Below are 21096 nucleotides of genomic sequence, written 5' to 3'. Positions count from 1 at the left end.
ACTCAGCATTACAGTCCCAGAATTGATTAACATACTGAATCAAAAGGTGATAATGTGTGAGGTTTTAGTTACGTTTAGTAGAATGTATGTCTATTTATTCTTGCAACACACAAATCACAATAGCAGATATGAAATTTTAGGTGATTCAGATAACTTTTGAAGTACTTGAAAGTAAAATACGTAAGTAAAAAAAGGTTTAATTGCACAATGAAAAAATTTTAAATTTAATTATGACTAAACTACTTTATATATTTAAAAAATACCAGACAGTACTTTTCTGACAATTTTCCACTTCATTTTGTGCTTCAGTTAAGCAAATATGACTGGCAAAGACACAATTTTGTAGTAGTGCCAGGCAAGCCAAGTGTCTAGTCTATTCTATTCTTATACATCCATCCTCAGTTAAGATCGAGGAAAGCTAGAGTAAGCCAGATAGAATAAAGAGAGAGTACGAAAAATGAGTTTTGTAGTCTAGCAGTCACTTAAGTGGCTGAAGAAACTTCAGAAAAATTTTCAGTGACCATAGCCTATTACCTCATGTGAAAGAAAATATACAGGGTATGACAACAACAATATCTACTTTACCATGTTATCAAAATGACTAAATTAAAACAACTGTCTGTAACTCCAGCTACAGGGGACCCAACACCCTCACACAGATGTATACAAAGGCAAAACACCAATGTACATAGAAATAAATTTAAAAAGCCCTATGTTGAGGGCAGAGGACAACATGAGGTGCCTCCCTTAATAGATCTTCGAGTTATTTTTCAGACAAGATTTCTCACTAAATATGGAGATCACTGATTGGGTTAGTGCACCAAGGATCCCGCTAACTCTGCTTCTCCAGGGGATGGATTACAGCAGCACACTGTCCTCGCGCTTACATGAAAAGAGCTTTGCCAACCAAGAATCTCCCCAGGCCCTTCAGCACATTCTATTCAGCAAGGTTTATAACACAGGTAACCATCAGAATGTACTTTCTAAAGTTAATGCTCACATCAGGTACAGGGAGCATGTTTAAGGTTACTTATTACTAAGGTGGAGGGTTTTTCTTTTCTTTCTTTCTTAACTGTTTGTATATTCTTACTTTTATATTTTTATTTTATGCTTGTTCTTAATGCAAATATATTTTATTTTTGCAATGCTAGGGGACAGAAATAGGCAAGCACTCTACCACTAAACTACAGTCCCCAGATATAAAGTTTTTACTTTAAAAAAAAAAAAACTGTCAAAAGAATTTTAAGGCTATTATCTTTAAAAACTACAAGCATGTTAGAGATTCTAAATTAATTTTCTTTAGAGAAGGAGAGTTTATTAGCTTATGACTGCAGAAATGGTGATAAGTTGTAGCAAGGAGGGCATGGAGGAGCTGGGCAATTCATATCACAGCAGATAGGAAGAAAAAAAAATTTTTTTTTGAAACTCTGCTGAGTCCCTAGATTTAGAGGGTTTGTTTATGTTGTTGTTTTTTGTTGTTGCTATTGTTGATGCTGTTATTTTAACTTTTTGTTTAAAATACTTTACAAGTTCACTCAATAAATATCCAGGTCCTCAAATAGATAAAAGTTTTAATTAGAACTGTTATCCCTTGATGCGTTAGTCATGTGCACATGTGACCACACTTGTCTCAAGTATTTATTTACTAAAAAAATCAATAGTGCTTACTGTGAGCTAGGTACCAGTCTGTACACTTATCAAGGGTCAGTTCATTCCGTGACCATCACAACTCTATCAAGCCTCCTATCACCTTGACTTTTAACTGAAAAGATTGAGGCTAATAAATCTTTAGTGAAGTCCCCCAGGTTACATGCCTAATTAAACATCACAGGTCAGCACAGACCGATCTGGCAACCAAGTCAGCTCTAACAGTTAACAATGTTTAAAAATCTTACTTTTGTTTCTCTTCTTAAACAATGCATATAATGCTAGAATAACATATGGTTATGATGTAGGTACGTACTTCTCTTCACAAACAATCAACAGTGGAGAAAGACTGTTTAAAATCTCAGCCAAATTTCATAGTGAAACATCTTTTTAGAGTGTAATGAAGACTTTATGTTAAAAGCTGGAAGTAGCTTATAACTAACATAAATCAAAATAAAATTTTAATTATTAACTATTTAGAAAAACAAATAAACTGAGGACAAACATTGTTAAGAAAGAAAAAAACACTATGCTAACAAACACAACCTTTTCCCAGTGTACAAGTAACCTAACTGCATGAGGACAAAAGTTGTATTTTCAACAAAGTTCCCCCAAAATGCAATGTTACCCAATTTGTTCAAAATTGAAAGATTCATCAGCCACAACTCTTGCTAATTTTCTCTTTCCCCACTATTCACAGGTGTAACTTTACTAGATCTCTCTTTTTTCAAGTATTTGTGTAAAGTTAATTTAAAAGGTCTCTGCACCTCATAACGCAAGACCAATATGAACCAAGCAGAAACCACAAGGCCAACAAAGCAACAGGAAGAGGAAAAAGCTAGGGTTAAATAGGGCAGGGATTGCTTTTATTACTCGGAATTAGTTTCATAATGAGCCAGATTGTTAGTGGGTATTCTGATATTTATTATATCTTGTTCAATTTTACTGTCATACTCTAAACTACCAAGATTCAAACAAGAAAGAACAGGATTTAATGTCCCTTCTCACTTTAGCTCATGTGAACACTTTTGAGTCTGGTACTCGTCCCACAGAGTCACCCAAGGTTTTCAGAAAAGCATGAATATTCTTACGTGAGATGACATGGTCCATATACTGAGGTAAGTAAGGAGCCCAGGTATCAATAGTTTCTTTCCGTCCTGCCTGCTCAATTCTTCTCAGCTCTGCCAAAAGCAGGGCCTGTGCAGCCTCTCTCACCTAAGAGAATCACAGAAGCAAACGAGAAAAAAAGAAAGCACTTCAGCTGGTGAAGTGACATCCACAGACCAGAAAGGTCATAGTGACCTAAAATTAGGAAGCACAGAAAGCTTATTTACTTACATGACAAAAACCATAAATCAAATAAGGAAGCAAGTATCTATAAAATAATGTAATTAAATGGTAGCATCCTACACATCATATAATATGCTGCCATTCAAAAAATTTTAAACTAATGAAAATATTTTGTTGTTGTTTGTTTTTTGAGACAATGTTTCTCCATATTGCTTTGGAGCCTGTCCTGGAACTAGATCTTCAGAGCAGGATGGACTAGAACGCACAGAAATCTGCCTGCCTCTGCCTCCCGAGTGCTGGGATTAAAGGTGTGCACCACCAATGACCAGTTTAATGGAAATATTCAGCTTTATGTTAAAAACTTTATTTCCTAAAGCATTCTTATGCCCTAATACAGCACCTTCAATTATTAAACTTCCACGTAACTACTATTGTTGTTGTTTTTTTTTTTCTTTTAATCAATGTTAGGAGTAGTAAATTGTTTTCCCTAATACCCAAAAGAAACTTAACCTTATCTAGTACATTCTTTATATACTACGATTTCACTCAGAGCTAAAGGAAAGAGATGAGGGCAGGCAGATACGTTAAAGCCACTCACTGAATAATAATGCTTGAGTCACCAGGCCAGTGAGATGACAGAGGTCTCCAAAAAATTATTTCTTGATTTGAAATTTACAATTCACCAAGCCTTTTTAATATTTGTTATGTACTTTATCACATCAACATTGCCTCAAGCATTGATCTTTTATACAATCCAATAGGTATAAATCCATAGGATTCATATATACTCAGACACAAACAAAATGGGTAAATAGATTCCTGTGTAACCTCTTTCAGTTCTACAGAGGGAGTCATTTTTCAAAATCATATCAACTTTTTTCAATTGGCTATGCAATATTTTTATTTTTCAGTTTAATTTGGTTTAGCAGAAATACCACAGGCATAAGCCCAAAGAAGCTAGTATATTTTTAAGCAAAGTATCAATCAATTTATACAATTTATTAACTATATATATAACTTAAGGGATAACTCAGTTTCATCTAAAGAGTTTGAGTAAAGTGTTCTTTACAAATATATTGTTTTCTAAAGTAAATTAAAAGATTATTCAATGAAAACTTTAGTTTCTGTACACTTCAGTTCTGTGTGGAGGTCACTCAGAGACCGGAACAGGCAAATAGCTTGAAATGTTGTGATGCTTTAGCCAGCAATAGGCCAGATATACAGAGGTCCTATAGAATTACTTCTCGGTGACATCATGGCCATTCACTGAGTATATATACATACAAATTATGACGTTCATGCAGCAAAACTGCCTAGTAACATGTGTGTTCTCGTCAGAATTACACTATTGTCTCTACTTTATAAATTATCACCAAATAGTATAATCAAAGTATCCAGGGTTACAAAGTAAGTAATTGCTGTCACTGACATTTAATCCAACTCTATTTTAATTCCAATGACTGTCTTGTTTTACTAGAACACAGGACCTTCCATTGGCCTCTAACTACTCATTTGGAATTTGATGGAAGGGATTATCCTGAATATGCATTCATGGGGGTAGTGGGTATATGTCCTTTTCATGTGAGTGTATTATCGCTATGGAAACTATTACTTAGGAAATAATACTATAGGGTATATTAAACTTTTAATGAAACACTCAATGAATTCTTTCAAAATTAAATAAATAAACTAAGGAACATTTACTGTTTACTATAGAAACAAAGGATGTAAAACATGGAAGTCTTGAATCCATATTTTTTTACAATGGAATGAGTAAGTGATAGGGACAGATGAGATAAACATTACTTTTGTTATTGGAGCAATTTATCTTCCTTATAACATCAACATTACCTCCAAGCATCGATCTTGCCATCTTCGAGCTAGCATCTCCAGAAGGGGAGGCCTAAATTTATCCAACCCCAGCAGGTCAGGCAGCATAACACAGTGCATGGCAGCTAACTGGCTCCATCCTATCAAGAGGTTACATACAGCAAATACATTAGACATCTTGGTATTCTCCGGTAAATATAAAGTTTTTATTTATATATATTCATCAAAAACAAAGGTCTATGAAATTATGCTATAAATCATTTTAGTTTAATACTAGTATGTACCACGACATCATGAAATGTATTTCATCCCTCAGTCATGTATTTGGTGACATATGAGAACTTTGAAGATTTTAAAACCAATAAAAACAATTTTCCATACACAGTTTTGCCAAATTTAAAAAAAAAAGTATATTCCTAGAAAGATTTTCTAAACTAAAAGTATTAGAAGATGGTAAAGGATAGATATAACACATGTGAGGCTATCTAGACACGTGAGCTTGTTGCCACGCAAAAGGGCATTCACAAAGATAGGTTCAGTCACTTAAGGCATGGCCATCTGCGTGCTGCAAACACACCAGCCAAATGGGGTGTCTTCCCTTTTCATCGGGGGCTTAAATTAAGATATTTACAGACCCCCTCTCTTATTAAATGAGTCATAAACTTAGTTACAATCAAAACTAAATAGCAAAATGTCAATGTTTAAAGGAAAACTGAATGATGACATTCCACAAAATTAAAAACTTGAAAATCCAAAATTTACCTTAAGCATCCCTGATTATAACTTAAAATCAAGTTATTTTTTCCAGATGTCTGACTCTTGATATGAAACATAATTATTTGAGAAAGACACATGGTATCCACCACTCTACTAGTATATAGCTTTTTATGAGTTATTTCACAAGTGTGCAAAACTGCATATATAATGAATTATCTATGAGGTCATTATTGGTTCACAGTATTTTTCTATTTTTTTTCTCAAGGATAACATCTAAAAACAAATAATCAAGAATGGGTGAAAAATCATTCACTGTCACTTGTAATATATTATATGTGAGCACAGAAATTTAACAGTTTTATGCTTTGAAGGAACTAAAACTGTATTCTTCTAAAGTAATAATGAAAACCTTTGATAAAATATAAAATGATCTCTGAAATTCTAAAAAGAGAGAAAAGTCACCTACTTAGATCCATCCATTCAGCAAAGAAATTCTCATCAACTGATAACAAATATATAACTGTAATAATTTAGGTGATAGATACACATTTCATATTGAAATTTATAACACAAGGATATATACTTATATGTAGATACATATATATCTCTAATGAGTAATTTCTTAATATGTTTTAATGTTTCACAGATGTGTTATGGAACTACTTATGAGTTAGCTTTAACACATGATGATTCTTACAAAAGCCCTACAACATATTTTAAATTAAGAAGTATTTTTTAAAATGACTCAACAAATATGATTCTAATTATTCCAATCCAGTCTTCACATTCAAGCTTTAACATAGTCCTCTGACAGGGAAACCAAACAAACAATGATTTTGCCATTTTGAATTCCGTTCTTTCTTCCCTGGGGAGCACTACATGCAACAGGTGATCTGGGCTTCACAAGCAATCTAACATTCCCTTTGTTTGAATGGCCTTTCAATATTAGCTTTGGTGAAGAGTCAGACCATTTTCAGTGATATTTTAGATTTTGTAAAGTTCTTCCTCTTTGTTTTACACAAGGTAGTAAAGGTCAAGACCACATTGGAGAAAATGGGTAACATAGAACTCACGAGCACCATGACATTCCAGGTTTAAATGATGCTAAGACAGTAAAACCAGCAAATGTTTGCATGTTCCATTCGCAGTTTCAGAGCTCCAAAATTATTTTCTATTTGTGTAACTACACAACAAGAAGGATATTCTAATCCAACACAATCCAAAGTCTTAAATTATAGAACTCCGTGTCTCTGCCTGAAGCAGAAACAGTATAAGGATAGGTGAATTCCCATCAGCTAATGTAATCAACCTGAAGACTTTTCCGGTGAGAATGTAAAGTAACAGTCTCACTCATCTTTTACTAGAGCATATGGTTGTGTAAAGACAGCACATTGCTTCTCATACACTAATTGTACTTGTAAAAGAAGTTTAGGATCGTTAATGCCACAAATCAAATGGCAAAAACCGCAGTGACAATCAACCTTTTAACCAAGACTTCACAAGCAAGCTTCATGTCCCTACTCTCCTGTAGCTGTGTAGGTGATGGCTGACATGGTTTTCTCTAGGTAGGAGGGAACATCACAGTATTTACATTTAGCACCTGGCATTGAGTTCAGAAAATAAAGTTGCAAAATGGGAACCTCAGGACTCACAAAATAAAGCAGATGGAGATATAAATCAGATACAAAAGAATAAGTTGATCAGGCCAAAGCAGAGACAGAAAGGCAGTAGATACAAAGTGAGAGAGAATACCTTCATTTACTAAGAAACAGGTGTGTAAAGCGGGAGAGGCAGAGCCAGAGTGATCAGCATCAGACCGAGCAGAAACGACAGGTGCAGCAACTTGCAGAGAAAAATAGGAGAAAGAAAGAGGAAAGATTTGAGGTACAGCAGTTTCTGAAAAAAAGCTCAGTATTAGTGAAGAATGAAAACAAAGTTAGCAAAATATAGTGAACATACAACTAAAAAATGATGTTTTAATTGGAAGGGAATGCTCATTAGAAAGTACTACAGAGACAGTGCCTCTCAATGTAGTTCAACTTCCACTTAAAGCCAAGATCTATTTTATTTTATACATCCACAATAAAGCAAATCTTATTAAAAAGCACAACCACAAAACAAGAAAAACTACATTTTAAGAATTATCCAGCCTCTAAAACATATGATAGAGAAAACTTTATGTGGCCTTCATACAGTTGATATTTTTCGAACAGCTTATTCTCTAATATTATGTGTAAAGTACTTTTAAGTATCGCAAAAGAAAGTATTTTAAGTATCGCAAAAGAATACTAAATGGCATTTCGATTCTCTACACGTACATAAGAACTCGATTTCAAATGTACCAACTTGTAAAAAACATACATAGTATGTTACATTAAACTCTTCTTGGAAGAATCTTAATACAGTTGATTCACTTTAAAAATTTATGCACAAAAACAATGATAAACTATGCAGTTCTTAGACAATGGATGAACCAATTCCCTCCACCAACCCAAAAGAGTTGTACTCCTAGGAAAATGTTGCAGCTTAAATTATCATATGAAAAAGCCCAAGGACCTTATGGCATACACATTCTACAACTGGGGGTCAATGTTAAGATTTAGAGGTCATCAATTGGCACTTCCTTCTTATAAAAAAATTACCATATGTCATGCACAAGCATCTTCAAATTAATCCCTCTCCTTTCTTTTGTCACTGAGCAGCAATAGGTTTGGGCTCCTGAGCGGATCAGGCATTGTCTGCTGGATGATATGTTTGCTTTTCATGCAGTGAAGTTCTTTTGTTATGATGGGACAGCTGCAGGAAAGCAACTTTTTTATAATTTTCACACAAATGTCATTCAGGCACGTGTGAGGTGACCAGTAGAACCAAAAGAAGTCTGTGAACAGTAGGAGAAGAAAAACTAGATCCACACTTCTCCTACACATGGAACTTTTATGTGGAAAACAACAATGCTTTTTTATTATGACAGACTTGGGTTTTGTTTATTATAAAGCTATGACTATTTTGTGTTATAATTATCAATTATATGTCATAATATCTAAAATTACCACTATACTCTTAAGAATACAAAATAATTTAATACAATCCACTGAAATTTTTATTTTTAAATTCCTCTTTAATTAAATTTAATTTAATTAAAAATTCAGTAACATAACATTTACCTCCCCATGTAAAAATCTTGTTAGTACTGCCAGCAAAGGGGGATGCTCCCTGTGGCTGAACTTCATGCCACCAAAAATGCTGAGCAGCCTGCTCTGGGGTACCCTAACAGTACAAACAGTGATGTCAAATTTTTAAATGTTTATTATTAATGTTTGCATGAAGTGTGCTTAGAGGAAATTGCTTGTGTATATAATGCAGCTGGCTGCACTCCAGCCTTCACTGCAAGTCCCTTCTCACAATCTCTGAAAAATCTGTATTAATTCTGCTTGATTTCACCCTAGTTCTATAGGATGAGAGGATGAGAAAGTGCAAAATAAACCAATAAAATTTCAGTAGTGGCTGGCATTATCCACTATGTCAAATAAATGCAATTAAACTTTGATGCTTTCTCAAACAAACAAAACAGAAACACAGCTGGCAAATCTGCTTGAATACATATACTAGGACATGAAGATCAACTATTTATAAAAGAGAAAAAAATTATTGATATTATAACTTTGGAATATTGTTTAATAGGAACAGAAATAGGCATTTATGTTGACACTTAAAAAAAAATCCTATGAATGCTACAAACCAAGTAATAAAAATAAGGGATTAGGTTTACTAAGCTTTAAAAATCTTTGGACCAGCATTAATATTTTTTTTTTTAACTTACAGCATCTCACAACTGGAATGGCAAAATCTAGAAATACACTTACAGTTCACTGAGAAATTAAACTCTTGTCACAGCTTTTTACAGATGTCTACATATAGAAAACTGTGAAACTAGAAGAAAATGTATCACTCAAAACACTCAAGGTTTAATAGTAAATGACAGACCTGAAAAGTTCTGTGATTAATACTGACGGGTTAAGCATAAATCGTATTTGCGCATCTTCCTAAGGTAGAAAAGTTGAAGTGCCACTATGATTTTCTTTTTCTTGCATTATGGAAAGAGGCCAAAGAGACACAGACTCTATTATTCTGCTAGGGAGGGTCCTTTACGAACATAATTATTATAGCTCAGAGCTTCATCAACTGCCTACCATCCCATGGAAAACTTGATCATTATAGCAAACTTGTATAAGATATGCCTGTAAATATTTGCTCCAGCTTTTCTTTCACTAGCATTAACGTGTGTTTTCAACATTATAATATCTATGCTCTCTGTTTGAATAGATCCTTTTTTCAGTTTGCATTCGAGGCTGACCCTAAACTCCACCTTTCTTCTACTCCTATTGTGATATGAGTAACAAGTATGCAACAGAGATTAACATTTTCAATGACAAAGGCTCTTTACATATTGGTCTAAATCTCAAAAGTCTTCTAGTTTATAAGCACAAAGAGCCCATACATTTTCACGGGGCAGGGGGGAGAACATCTAAAAATACAGAAAAATAATGACAATGCTTAAGGAACTCACACCTGACACTGCTAAAGAGGCCAAAAACCTAAGACTAGATAGACAGATTATAGGCCTAGGGAGAGCCTGATACTATTATTCTGCTAAAGGAATATAGCAATAAAATAACCCTTCATGACATACTGTTATACTCATAGATCAGTGCCTCCTTTAATGCTCCTCAAATGAGCTTCTTTTTGAAATAGATGGGAATCAACATAAAGGTCCACAATTGGGCAGTGTGAAAAGAATGTGAGATTTTAGAGAACTCAGTCCTAAATGGATGTCTTCATCAAGTCCCTACCCTCAGGGCTCAGGAATGTATGTGAAAGAGAAGGAGGAAAGGTTGAAAGGACCAGAGGTGGTGGACGCCTCCAAGGACAGAGTGTCTTCCACACAAATATGAACTCACAGAGACCATAGCAGCATATATAAAACCTGCACATGTTCAAGCCAGACAGGGTCCCAGCACTAAGAGGGGGAAGTAGACAAAGGGTTCCACCACTAACCAAGAAGCTATCTACAAGTGATGCCCACTGGCAAGGGAAAATCAGTCTTCTCCAAGTGAGTGTCACTGGGTAGGTTAACCACACTGCAGGGCAAGTCCCATGGCTAGTATTAGTAGTTAGCTGAGAGAGAGAGAGAGAGAGAGGAGAGAGAGAGAGAGAAAGGAGAGAGAGAGAGGAGAGAGAGAGGAGAGAGAGAGAGAGAGAGAGAGAGAGAGAGAGAGAGAGAGAGAGAGAGGAGAGAGAGAGAGAGAGAGAGAGAGAGAGAGAGAGAGAGAGAGAGAGAGAGAGAGAATCACTGGTGTTTTTGTAGAGTTTTTGTTTCATTTTCTTTCTTTTCTAATTTTTTTGTTTGTTTTTGGTCATATTGGCCTTTTGCCTATTTGTTTTTACTGTGTGTATGTGTGTGTGTGTGTTTATGTTTTTTAATAAGAAATAGATACAGAGAGAAAGAGCATAAAGTTGGGTGGGTAGGGAGATAGGATGAATCTGGGAAAAATTGGAGAAGAGAAACCTGATCAAAAAGTTGTAGCAAGGTCACAAGGAAGTCACACAAGTGAACAATGTAAAGTTATAGTACACTGTTTGCAAATTTATTTTCAGATAATGGGCTGAATTATTATCATCTACAGTAAGAAATGGAAAGCAGCCCTTGTTAGGCATTCTTGGGAAACATTTACATGAACCAACCAATAGTTTATCACTGTCTTTTCCAGGGCAATAGCAGAAATCTAGGCTTGAAGTGGATAGAGTACTGGATGAATCCAAGAATTCCTTAAAATTTTGTGCTTGGAACTAACATGTTACTTTTTATCTTTATCTTTAATGTAAATTTTTCTTTCATATATATGAGACAAAGTGAACCCTATAATTGGCCTGTTTCATCAACTTGACAGGGCTCATAAGTCAAAACACAGAGAATCTAAACTCAGTGAGCATGGAACACAAAGCTGGGAGTCTAGGGAGAAAGGAAGAGAAATTAAAGGCTGGAGAAGAGGGAAAGTGGATGCTTGGGCTAAAGCTGTGCAGAAGGGTCTCCCCAGGTTCTAGCAGAGGACCAAGCAGACGCTTCAGGAAACTAATGAGGAAGGGAGATAGAGAGGAAGGGAGAATGGAACATTGGAAAGCCCACAACAGTGCCTTTCTCCAGCAGCCTCTTGGAAATCCTCAGAAGGAGGGAACATTTCATAGAGTCCTAAGAAGATCTTGCCTCAGTAATAGGGAATAATTTACCTTACGTAGAGCATGTGCCATCACTGCCTGGCTGTCTGACAAAATTTTAAGTACCTGTCATGTTAATCAAGTGTGAAAATTTACAGAGGCAGGAAAATATAGTTCATAATAAGAACAATTAAAAACAAACTCAGAAAAAGCAAAAGGATAAGACAATAATTAGATAATACCACAATTCAAAGTGAGATAGGAAACATGTAAAAATCATTACCCAAGTCAAAAATACATAAAAATGGGATTAAAGAAAGTTCACACCCTGATGAAAAATAACTAATTAAACTGATACTACTATAATAAAAATTAAATCCAAATCTGGGAGGGGGCAAGAAAGTAGTTTGGTGTGAGCGTTTAGTGGGCAGAGGCAGGTTCAGTCAAGCTAAAGACCTGAGATCTCCAGTAGTTTGTCCTCTGACTTCCACATCTACTCCATGGCACATGTGGACATGGAAATACACATAGACACACAGAGCGAGTTCCAGGACAGCCAGTGCTACATAGAAAGCCCCTGTCTCAAAACAATCAAATCAAATTAGGCCTATTATGTGCCTATTATGTGAGTTTTTAAAATAAACATGAAAAAATCTTCCAGAAGTATAAGGAAGCATAAGCAAATAAATAATTATGGTCTCAGGCTTCAATCACCTCATCTACTTAATAGAGACAAGTAGGCAAAAAATGATCAACTATACATTGGAGTATCACAGAACAACTTGACCTGACTTTATAAAATACTCAATCTAACACCAGACTATATATTCACCAAGATAGATTACATGTACACAAACATAGGCCCACACACAGACTCACACACACACACCACGTATGTATGTGTACACACTGGTAATGTAATACAAATAATAATTAGCTTGATTTAGCAATTCTAAAATATACAAACATATTGAAACATCCATGCCACTAATAAACAAAATTATTTTTAAAGAAGTAAATACAGTAAAATGGGAAAATTCCAAAGGATTCGAATCATGGACATAATGTTATTTCACTACCAATGAGAACCCAAACACATGCTTAGAAAATCTTGGAAATGTTGGGAAAACAAATACCTCATCAGTAAATTACCAATTGATAAATAAAAACTAATAAAAGTACAACAATAGAAAAGTGTGGGAGTTGCCACCAAGCAATATTCAGAAAGGAATTTTAGCACTAACCATGAGGGTATCAGGGTTAACAATCATGTCATTAACCTCAGATTCCCTTTAAAGCATGAGGTGAATTTTAAATACAAATAATAAGATGGTAATAATTGTAAATAAAATAATTTGAAAGCAGAAAACCACAGAATTAAATTAAGCATATCTGGGTCTTAAAGAAGAGTCTAAAAAATTTTTTCTACTAGATAATCTGGATTTTAAAAAAAGCACAGTAAAGTCCAAAGAAAAGGATCACCTTTTACTCACTCAGTGAGGTCATTACCCTGTTACCAACTACAGACAGCCATTACCAGAAATTAAACTACACTCTAAAATTCCCATGGACACCGCACATCTTAAAATTTTACTAGTTGTATTTAATAATCTATAAAATGGGTAAGTCATCAGGAAGAAACCAAAAGTCAATATTATCTTATGAGGATAATAAAGGAGCAAAATCATATAATTTCAACAGATGCAGAAAGAAAATCTGTCTAAATTTAACATCTACTAATAGTAAAATTAGAATCTTAAAAAATTAGGAATAGGTCTAAAATCCATATATGAGTGAGTATATACTATGTTCCTCTTTTTTGTGACTGGGTTACCTCATTCAGGATGGTTTCTTCAAGGGCAGAGAGGGTATGAGTGAGGGAGAGAGGGAGGGAGGGAGGGAGGGAGGGAGGGAGGGAGGGAGGGAGGGAGGGAGGGAGGGAAAGGGAACTGGGATTGGCATGTAAAATAATAAATTAAATAAAAAACTTAGAAATATAGGGTTATCTCCTTAATGCAATATAGGTCATCTCAAAAGAAAATCTAAATAGGGAAAATATGCATAAATTGGGGTCTATTCATTCAACAGAATAACACAGCAATAACAATAACAAACTACAATTCTAACGCAATAAAACTTGCAATAAATTTGACAGTAGAGGCCAAACAGAAAAGAACATATATACCATACAGTGAACAAAACTCACGTAAATCTCAAGAAGTACAAATTAAATCATAAAGTTTATAAATTTAAATGCAGACAGTGTTAAAGCAAAAACAAAAAAACAAAACACACATTTAAAACTTAAAAATTAAAAAGGGGGGTGGTCATCAGAAAAGCTTTGATGAAGCTAACTAGGTCCCCTTTATTTGAAATTCCAGAAGTACTTTATTGTAAGGGCTGCTGCTTTTTCTAATTCTAGACTATATTTATATCATGATGAGCTATTTAGCAGCTAAGAGTCAAGTCTAAATAGGGAATGCATCTGTTTTATATACAACCTATGCTTCACCCTGACCTTTAAATGGCTATAAAAGATACATTCCAGGACAACTGTGCATATTAATTCACAGAAATGTTTAGAATTAATTTCAATAGGAAAAGAAATTCAGCCTTTCCTCTCCTACACCCTATTGAAAAACAAAGCTAAAAATGAAAGTTATTGTATGTTATTATTTAAAAACAAAAGAACAGTTTAATAGGCATTTTGACTTGTGAATAGCAATGTAAGCACCACTAGAAAACAGGAGAAGACAAACTGTAGCATAAATCTGTGATTTCAAACATTCCCAAGCAGAGTTAAAAATAGGTATAACTTCCAAATTTAAGACACACACAGTAACTACTGTTGTCAAGTTAAGGTGCCCCTAATACATACAAATTAGACCAAAGACCATATAATAAAATTATCTGAAATATGCTCAGTTATCAATTTCCAAATAAATCTGATTTATTTTTAACTGACATCTTAATTATCCATATTTACATCTGGAATATAACAACTTTTCTCTCTTTTAACAATCTGAGACAAACAAAATATTATGATTATACATTAGTAATGCCTTCTCAGTTCCTACAGCTGAAATGTCATGTCAATTACTTAGTAAGATTTAATTTTACCTTGTTTAATCTGTCCTTGCACAATATTACTGGAAGGTGGAGGGGAACCCCTTGCCTTAGAAAGGTCTGGGGTGCCTGGTCTAGGTGGCCTTTAAAATAAGAAGAAAAAAAAGAAAAGAAAAGAAAAGAAAACATTGAACATTTTTCTTATTTCCAGAACTATTCAAAATGTCATTCTCTAGATTGCAAAGAAACATACACAGAACATTTTCAACTTACTTACTATTTCAAGAAGATGGTCATTTTCTAAGTTTTATACCTATTTATGTTGTTCATTTCAAATTATGGCAAAAATAACTACATGATTATGAAGTAGTAATACAATTGTTTGTAATTAAAATGTTTGCTTTCTGTTAGTCTTAACACATACTTTTGAACACTCCAATGAACTAAAACTGACAGATAAAAATCACTCCTTATCATCTCTTCTCTGTTAACACTGGGATTTCAGCCTACCCATTAGCACCCAGAAATTCATGGACCAATATACTGATTTGAAAAGTATTTAGCCACATATATGGCAATAAAGTATAGAGAAATCTTGGAGTTTAGTGGTAAAGTGTTTCTTATGAATTCTAGCTCAAAAACATCCTATATAAAAGTATTTACAGACAGGATAGTAGTGGCACATGCCTTTAATCCCAGCACTCGGGAGACAGAAGCAGGTAAATCAGTGAGTTCAAGGCCAGCCTGGGCTACAGAGCAAGTTCTAGGGCAGTCAGAGCTACATAGAGAAACCTTGTCTCCAAAAAAGAAAGAAAAAAAAAGTATTTACAGGATTAAAAACACTGAATTTTGGCAGGATAATTACAATAGAACATGGCACAAAATAAATGCTATCTAAGTACTTCTTAGGTTAAAAAAAACTGATATGCTTAACTTTAATAAAGCATAATAATAAGCTGTCTTCATAACTTTGAGAAATAGCATTTAGGCTAAGTATTGTAAAAACAACAAAATATTCTGTCTATAAAGCAGTCTGTTTTAAAAGTTATTTTCTCTTCCCTGTTACAAAAATTTGGACTGTACTTATTAGGATGCTTCAGAGCCAATCACTGGACACATCATTCCTGCATACAGATTACAATGAGAAACACTGTGAACACATACACATTTGAACTGAATATCAGTTCAAACTTTCACAAGATGGTTTGAGGTTATATTTATGGAGCTCAGAGACAGCTCAGCAAATAAAAGCACGTACTGCTCTTGCAGAGGACTAGAGTGGTTTCCAGGACCCACACTGGTCAGCTTCTAAGCACCTGTGTCTCCAGCTACAGCTGATGAAACATCCTCTTCTGGATTCCTCAGCCATCTACATTCACACATGCGCAGACCCAAATCTAAGCACATAATTTAAAAAAGAATAATGCTATTGTGGTGGCTCATACCTTTAACCCCATTACTCAGGAGGCAGAGACAGGCTAGTCTCAGAGTTCAAGGCTAGGCTAGTCTACACTGAACTCCAGGCTAGTCAGGGTTAGCTCAGAAAAAATAAATCTCAAATAAAAAATTTTAAAGATTTAATTTATTCAAAAGCTATCCTCGATGACCAACTCCTACATTGTAAAGCCAATTAAGATAGCTACTAAGTATGACTACATATCTATAATATTGCAATGATTTTATTGTGTTTTAATGCTTCTGTTTTAGAAATGCCTCTGTTTAACAGTTTAAATGGGAAATCATCAATGTGGCATTTAATGGAAAATGTGTAAGAGCCAAAAACCAAAAGAGCAATAAATAATAACAAAAATAGAGTAGGCTCATGTATCCCTTTGGAAATAAAGTATAAAATTAAACTACATAGTCACACCTGGTCGGGCCCTTCTTCATGTGATCACCAATGAAAGTCGCATTGGTCATACTCATTAAAGTATTGGCCAGCGATATGATGGACAACAGATGTTGAGTGGTGACTGCTCGAGACACTGTGTAGGTTCCCTTTCCTACTCCCTCTGTTGTCGGCAGCTTCCTTCCTATTTCAGCTTTCCCATGTAGCAGTTTAGCAGCAGCCTGATTATAACCAGGAAGCATCAACGACATGTGACCTCCTCTTGATAAGAGACCAAAGGACACTGTGCAATGTGGTTTCAGCATTCCGAGGCGATCAAGACAAACTTCATCCAGAACATCATTCAAACCCCAGGCGTGAAGACAGGACATGAACAATTTGGCAGTGTCCATAGTCAGATTATATTCTAGTAAGGTCAGTGGCTTGGACTTGCTGGCCCGGTACTCGGGATCACTCTCTTCCCTTCTCTGCCTCATGATCTCCTCATCCTCCTCTTCCTCGTCCAGGAGGTGCTCCTTTATGTTCTCTTTGATAGTTTCCTTCACTTGCTGGAAAAGAACTGCTGCGCGTTTCCCAGTTAGAAAAGAGCCCCCTTTGTCTGAACTGCCAGATGCTTTCTGCAAATTCTCTGGGGAAATAAGTGCAGTATTCGGCCTAGAGGCTTCTTCAGTCAGGAGTTGAATAATCAAAGCTTCCACATCAAAGAACAGTACATGGATGTCCGGGTCTGTTAGGTTTGTCTTTATTGCTTGAACCATCAGGGAGTTATGAGAATATTTAGGTAAATTCCCCTGTAACGAATATTTTTTTAAAATGGTTACAATTCAAAGTATTTAATCTCAACATTCATTGAGGAACAATAAATACCTGAATTAAAATGCTTATGGAGCTGTCTTTTTAGGGCTTCTAGATAATTAAAATATCTTTGCCAACCAGCAACATGTAAAAAAAAAATATGAGCTTATACAATGACTTTACACTGACACAATCATTAAAATACCAATTAATTTAAATCCAAGTATACATTAATAAAAGCTTATTACTGAAGTGGGAGTCTCCTTCCTCATTAAAATTGGTTTCTGTGACATTAGCAGACTCTGAAAATGAACTGTGGCTGAAGCACCATGCACTGAACTCCCTCCTTCAGCACTTACCTTCAGTCTTCTCCCTTCCCCAATCCCCTTCAAAGACTTACTCAAGTTCTCTGAGTTTTACATTGTAACGGTAATGGGATCCTAACCATCTTCCTTCTATTTCATTACTTTACTTACTGTCTGTTTTAGTCAAATCTATTAAAAGTGTAGGTCTTCAAGCAGTTCTTCAGGATGGGCCCTCTGACATTGTCTTACAGAGACAGGAGTGAATACTATACTTCACTTATGTGGGGTGTGTGTGTGTATGTGTGTGTGTGTGTGTGTGTGTGTGTGTGTGTGTGTGTGTGTGCGCGCGTGCGTGTGTATCTGTAAAATCCTACATGTTATACCAGGAAGTAAATAGAAGTTATCTTTTGATGAAATCACTGGACATTTTGTTCAGATTTTATATGTCTCATATTGCATCTAATTAACATGTGCTATTTTTCATAACTAGAAAACATATCTACAGAATAAAATATAGCTCCTTCAGCCCAAATTCTGGGCCTATTTATAAACCCCCTTTCAGCTTTAATGACCAAGCTTTTGAACCATGTCTGTGACTCCTGACATACAAATCCTTTCATTTTTCCTGTTGCACTCCTTTATTCCCCTCTAAGTCCTCTTCTACATGGCCCTAATTCTCAATCACAACATATATGCACATCAAATCAATACAGCGAATGCCTTACTTGTCAACCATATCTCATTCATGTTGAAAAAAGACTCTAATTCTCTTAGGAAAAAAAAATTGCCTACAGTTCATTTAGTTCTCCTAACATTTTACAACACCTATGTGTCAGATATTTGGATATCTCGGAAATATTTAAACAGTTATTGCTTTAGTTACTTATATCTTCCTATTTCTGTGGGGTAATTTCAAAACATGGACAAACCATGCCTTACTCATTCTGTGCAACCAGAGAGTCTAGCAGAATGAACAAAGAACATTATAAAAACCTTATAAAACCATTAAAATTGCTCATTAACCCTTCCTGAAATAGTTACAATAAATTCCTTTAGCTGGTCTGTCTTGTCTCCATTTCCACCTTTCCTGACCATGCTTTCAGCTTCAGAGATTATCAATACTCTTTTATAACTTGAGAAGAAATTCCAAGCTTCTTTGCAAAGTACAAAGTACTCTCCAGAATATATTGTTGCTTGTGCCTTCGTTTTACCTATAATCACCATCCTGTGCCTTAACACCAAATCACTTTCTTTTCCTTTCCAGAAACAGTTTCAAATCTTTTGCAGATGTTTACCCTAGGACCACACTCCTTCTCTATTTTCTGTGTCATCATTCACGAGCTATCTCAAGTTGTTCTCTATCCAAAAATCCCTCAAAGAATTATTCAAGAACATGTTATCACTACCTCCTTTATAGAAACCCCTCTGAATTGATGACACTTGAAGGATGACATCAATCTTTCTATTCTATAGTAAACAACATAAAGAATATCCCTAATATGATAAAGTTATAGAGTCAATATCAAACTAGAGAGACATGGCCGAGAAATTACCAATTGAATCTCAGGTGACCAGGGAGCTAGCTCTGCAAAGAAGAGCTAACCAGCAACCAAAAAAACACTCATGGCAGAAAGAAAGCAAAATGTAGAAAAGGACAGTGATTATGAAAATGTAGGAAAGGACAGTAGCAATGAAAATTAGAGGGTGGGTGCTGCAGAGCCCACAGGTAATCAAGATGAAGAACCAAGGCCACAGTTTACTAAGATCACACTGGGGCTTTGAATTTATTTTGCCAACCAGACAGTCACTAAAGCACAATCATCAGGTGTGTTGGTGAAATACAGGTTCCTGGACCTGATCATCAGACAAGAATCAATGTGCCTAGGAATGTGTAAGAATCTATCTACTGAATACCCAGACAACTTCACACAGCAATGTCCAGAACAGCTATCCAAATGAAGCGACTCATATGACCAGACACAGTACTGTTAGCTTAAAAGGGGCAAGAGCAGAGTCATGAATATGAAATGGGAGGCGGCAGAAGCCCCACAAATGATCGAGATGAAAATGCAATAACTGGAAGGATGTGAGAGATGGAACAGAATGAAGAATATGTTCTTGAGCCTTTCATTTCTCCCAGCTCTAACATGTTTTCCTCTGAAATACGGAACATGTAATATCACACACTTTTCTTAGTGCTTTGTACCTACCAGCACTAACACAAGTGAATCATGTATGACCTCATATATATGTATTATATCCAACATGATATTGATATGAAAATTATAATTAACAATGCAGCCACTACATACTAACGTGTCACTGTAGCTCAGGAACTATCCTAGTTATTAGCACTGGCTATGTGACAAAAAAAAAATGTCACATTCCTGGGTTTACAGTTCTAACAACAGATAGGAAGGAATCGGAAACATTAGGTCAAACGAAAAGGTAGGTTTCTACAGTGCTCCTAAGGATGCGCCTCCCACAAAATATCTGTAACATTCTTTTAGAACAAAAAAGAGACTATTATCAGCCAAGTAATATAAAATCAAACAAGTTTGGCTAAGAAATTACCAAAGCCATGAGAAGGGCTCAGAAAAAAAAAAAAAAAAAAAAAAAAGGCAAAAGGGAAACAGAAGGTAGACAGACTTCAAACCATCTCATCTGATGTCAAGCCACACATGTGCCCATCAGCACCCCTCCCCACTCTGCGGGCATCTCTGTCTCCTTCTGAAGGTGTTCCAGCAGTCAGCCACATGCTCACAACAAAAAGGTTATCTAATTAATACCAGGTCTGTGTGTGACTCTCTAAGATTTTTTTTTTATTACAACCTCTCATAGCTACCGAATGTGCCTTATGACAAAAACTGTACCCAATAGCAACCTACACAAAAAGAGTGTAAAAGATAAAGAAAACAACACCACCAAGACAAAATATAACAGAAGACTGTTACATGGAGGCTGAAGGGGGAGGAGAGAAGATGACTCGCCATCATTCCAGTGTATAAACTGTTTCTCATACCACTAGGGCCTGATGAACAATTCTCCTGACTTAGACACTCTGGCACAACAAAAAGTAGATGCCTACAAAAGTTGTGAGGAGAATATTTTGGCTAAAGGTAAAGAAATGACAGAGTTAATCACTCTCAGGTCTGCTTTTCTAGAATGCAGTGCTAAGATGAGCTATAGGAAAGGAACAAAACCTACCAAATTCCAAGGTTTTCTTGGCTTAATGATAAAATATGCACACTGGAACTGGTCTGATTCACTGAAATCACCAGATATTCTCAACAGTTGCAAAGCTAACCAGGGAAGAATTTCTAGACAGGCACTCTGTCTCAATTATTAGAATCCTGCAATGTGGGCACACAATTAATGCAGCTT

The 21096-nt window shown here is 35.4% G+C and overlaps 1 protein-coding gene across 2 annotated transcripts in view; it reads right to left on the bottom strand.

Moving 5' to 3' along the window:
- The window catches only part of Wdr7 (WD repeat domain 7), a 233874-nt gene that overhangs the window by 157812 nt on the left and 54966 nt on the right, over nucleotides 1-21096 (bottom strand). The window contains exons 15-19 of one of the 2 annotated variants that reach the window (XM_051201101.1): nucleotides 16634-17403; nucleotides 14818-14906; nucleotides 7237-7326; nucleotides 4789-4907; nucleotides 2739-2862 (exon numbers count right to left, since the gene is read on the bottom strand). In XM_051201101.1, coding sequence (XP_051057058.1) covers nucleotides 2739-2862; nucleotides 4789-4907; nucleotides 7237-7326; nucleotides 14818-14906; nucleotides 16634-17403 — 1192 coding nt within the window. The remainder of the gene's footprint in view (nucleotides 1-2738; nucleotides 2863-4788; nucleotides 4908-7236; nucleotides 7327-14817; nucleotides 14907-16633; nucleotides 17404-21096) is intronic. The other variant, XM_051201102.1, reaches the window with a different exon arrangement.

The sequence above is a fragment of the Phodopus roborovskii genome, unplaced genomic scaffold (assembly GCF_943737965.1).
Source record: "Phodopus roborovskii unplaced genomic scaffold, PHOROB, whole genome shotgun sequence".
NCBI classification, from domain to species: Eukaryota; Metazoa; Chordata; class Mammalia; order Rodentia; family Cricetidae; genus Phodopus; species Phodopus roborovskii.
The sequence above is the reverse complement of the archived record's forward strand: the minus strand, read 5'-3'. Positions and strand labels throughout refer to the sequence as shown.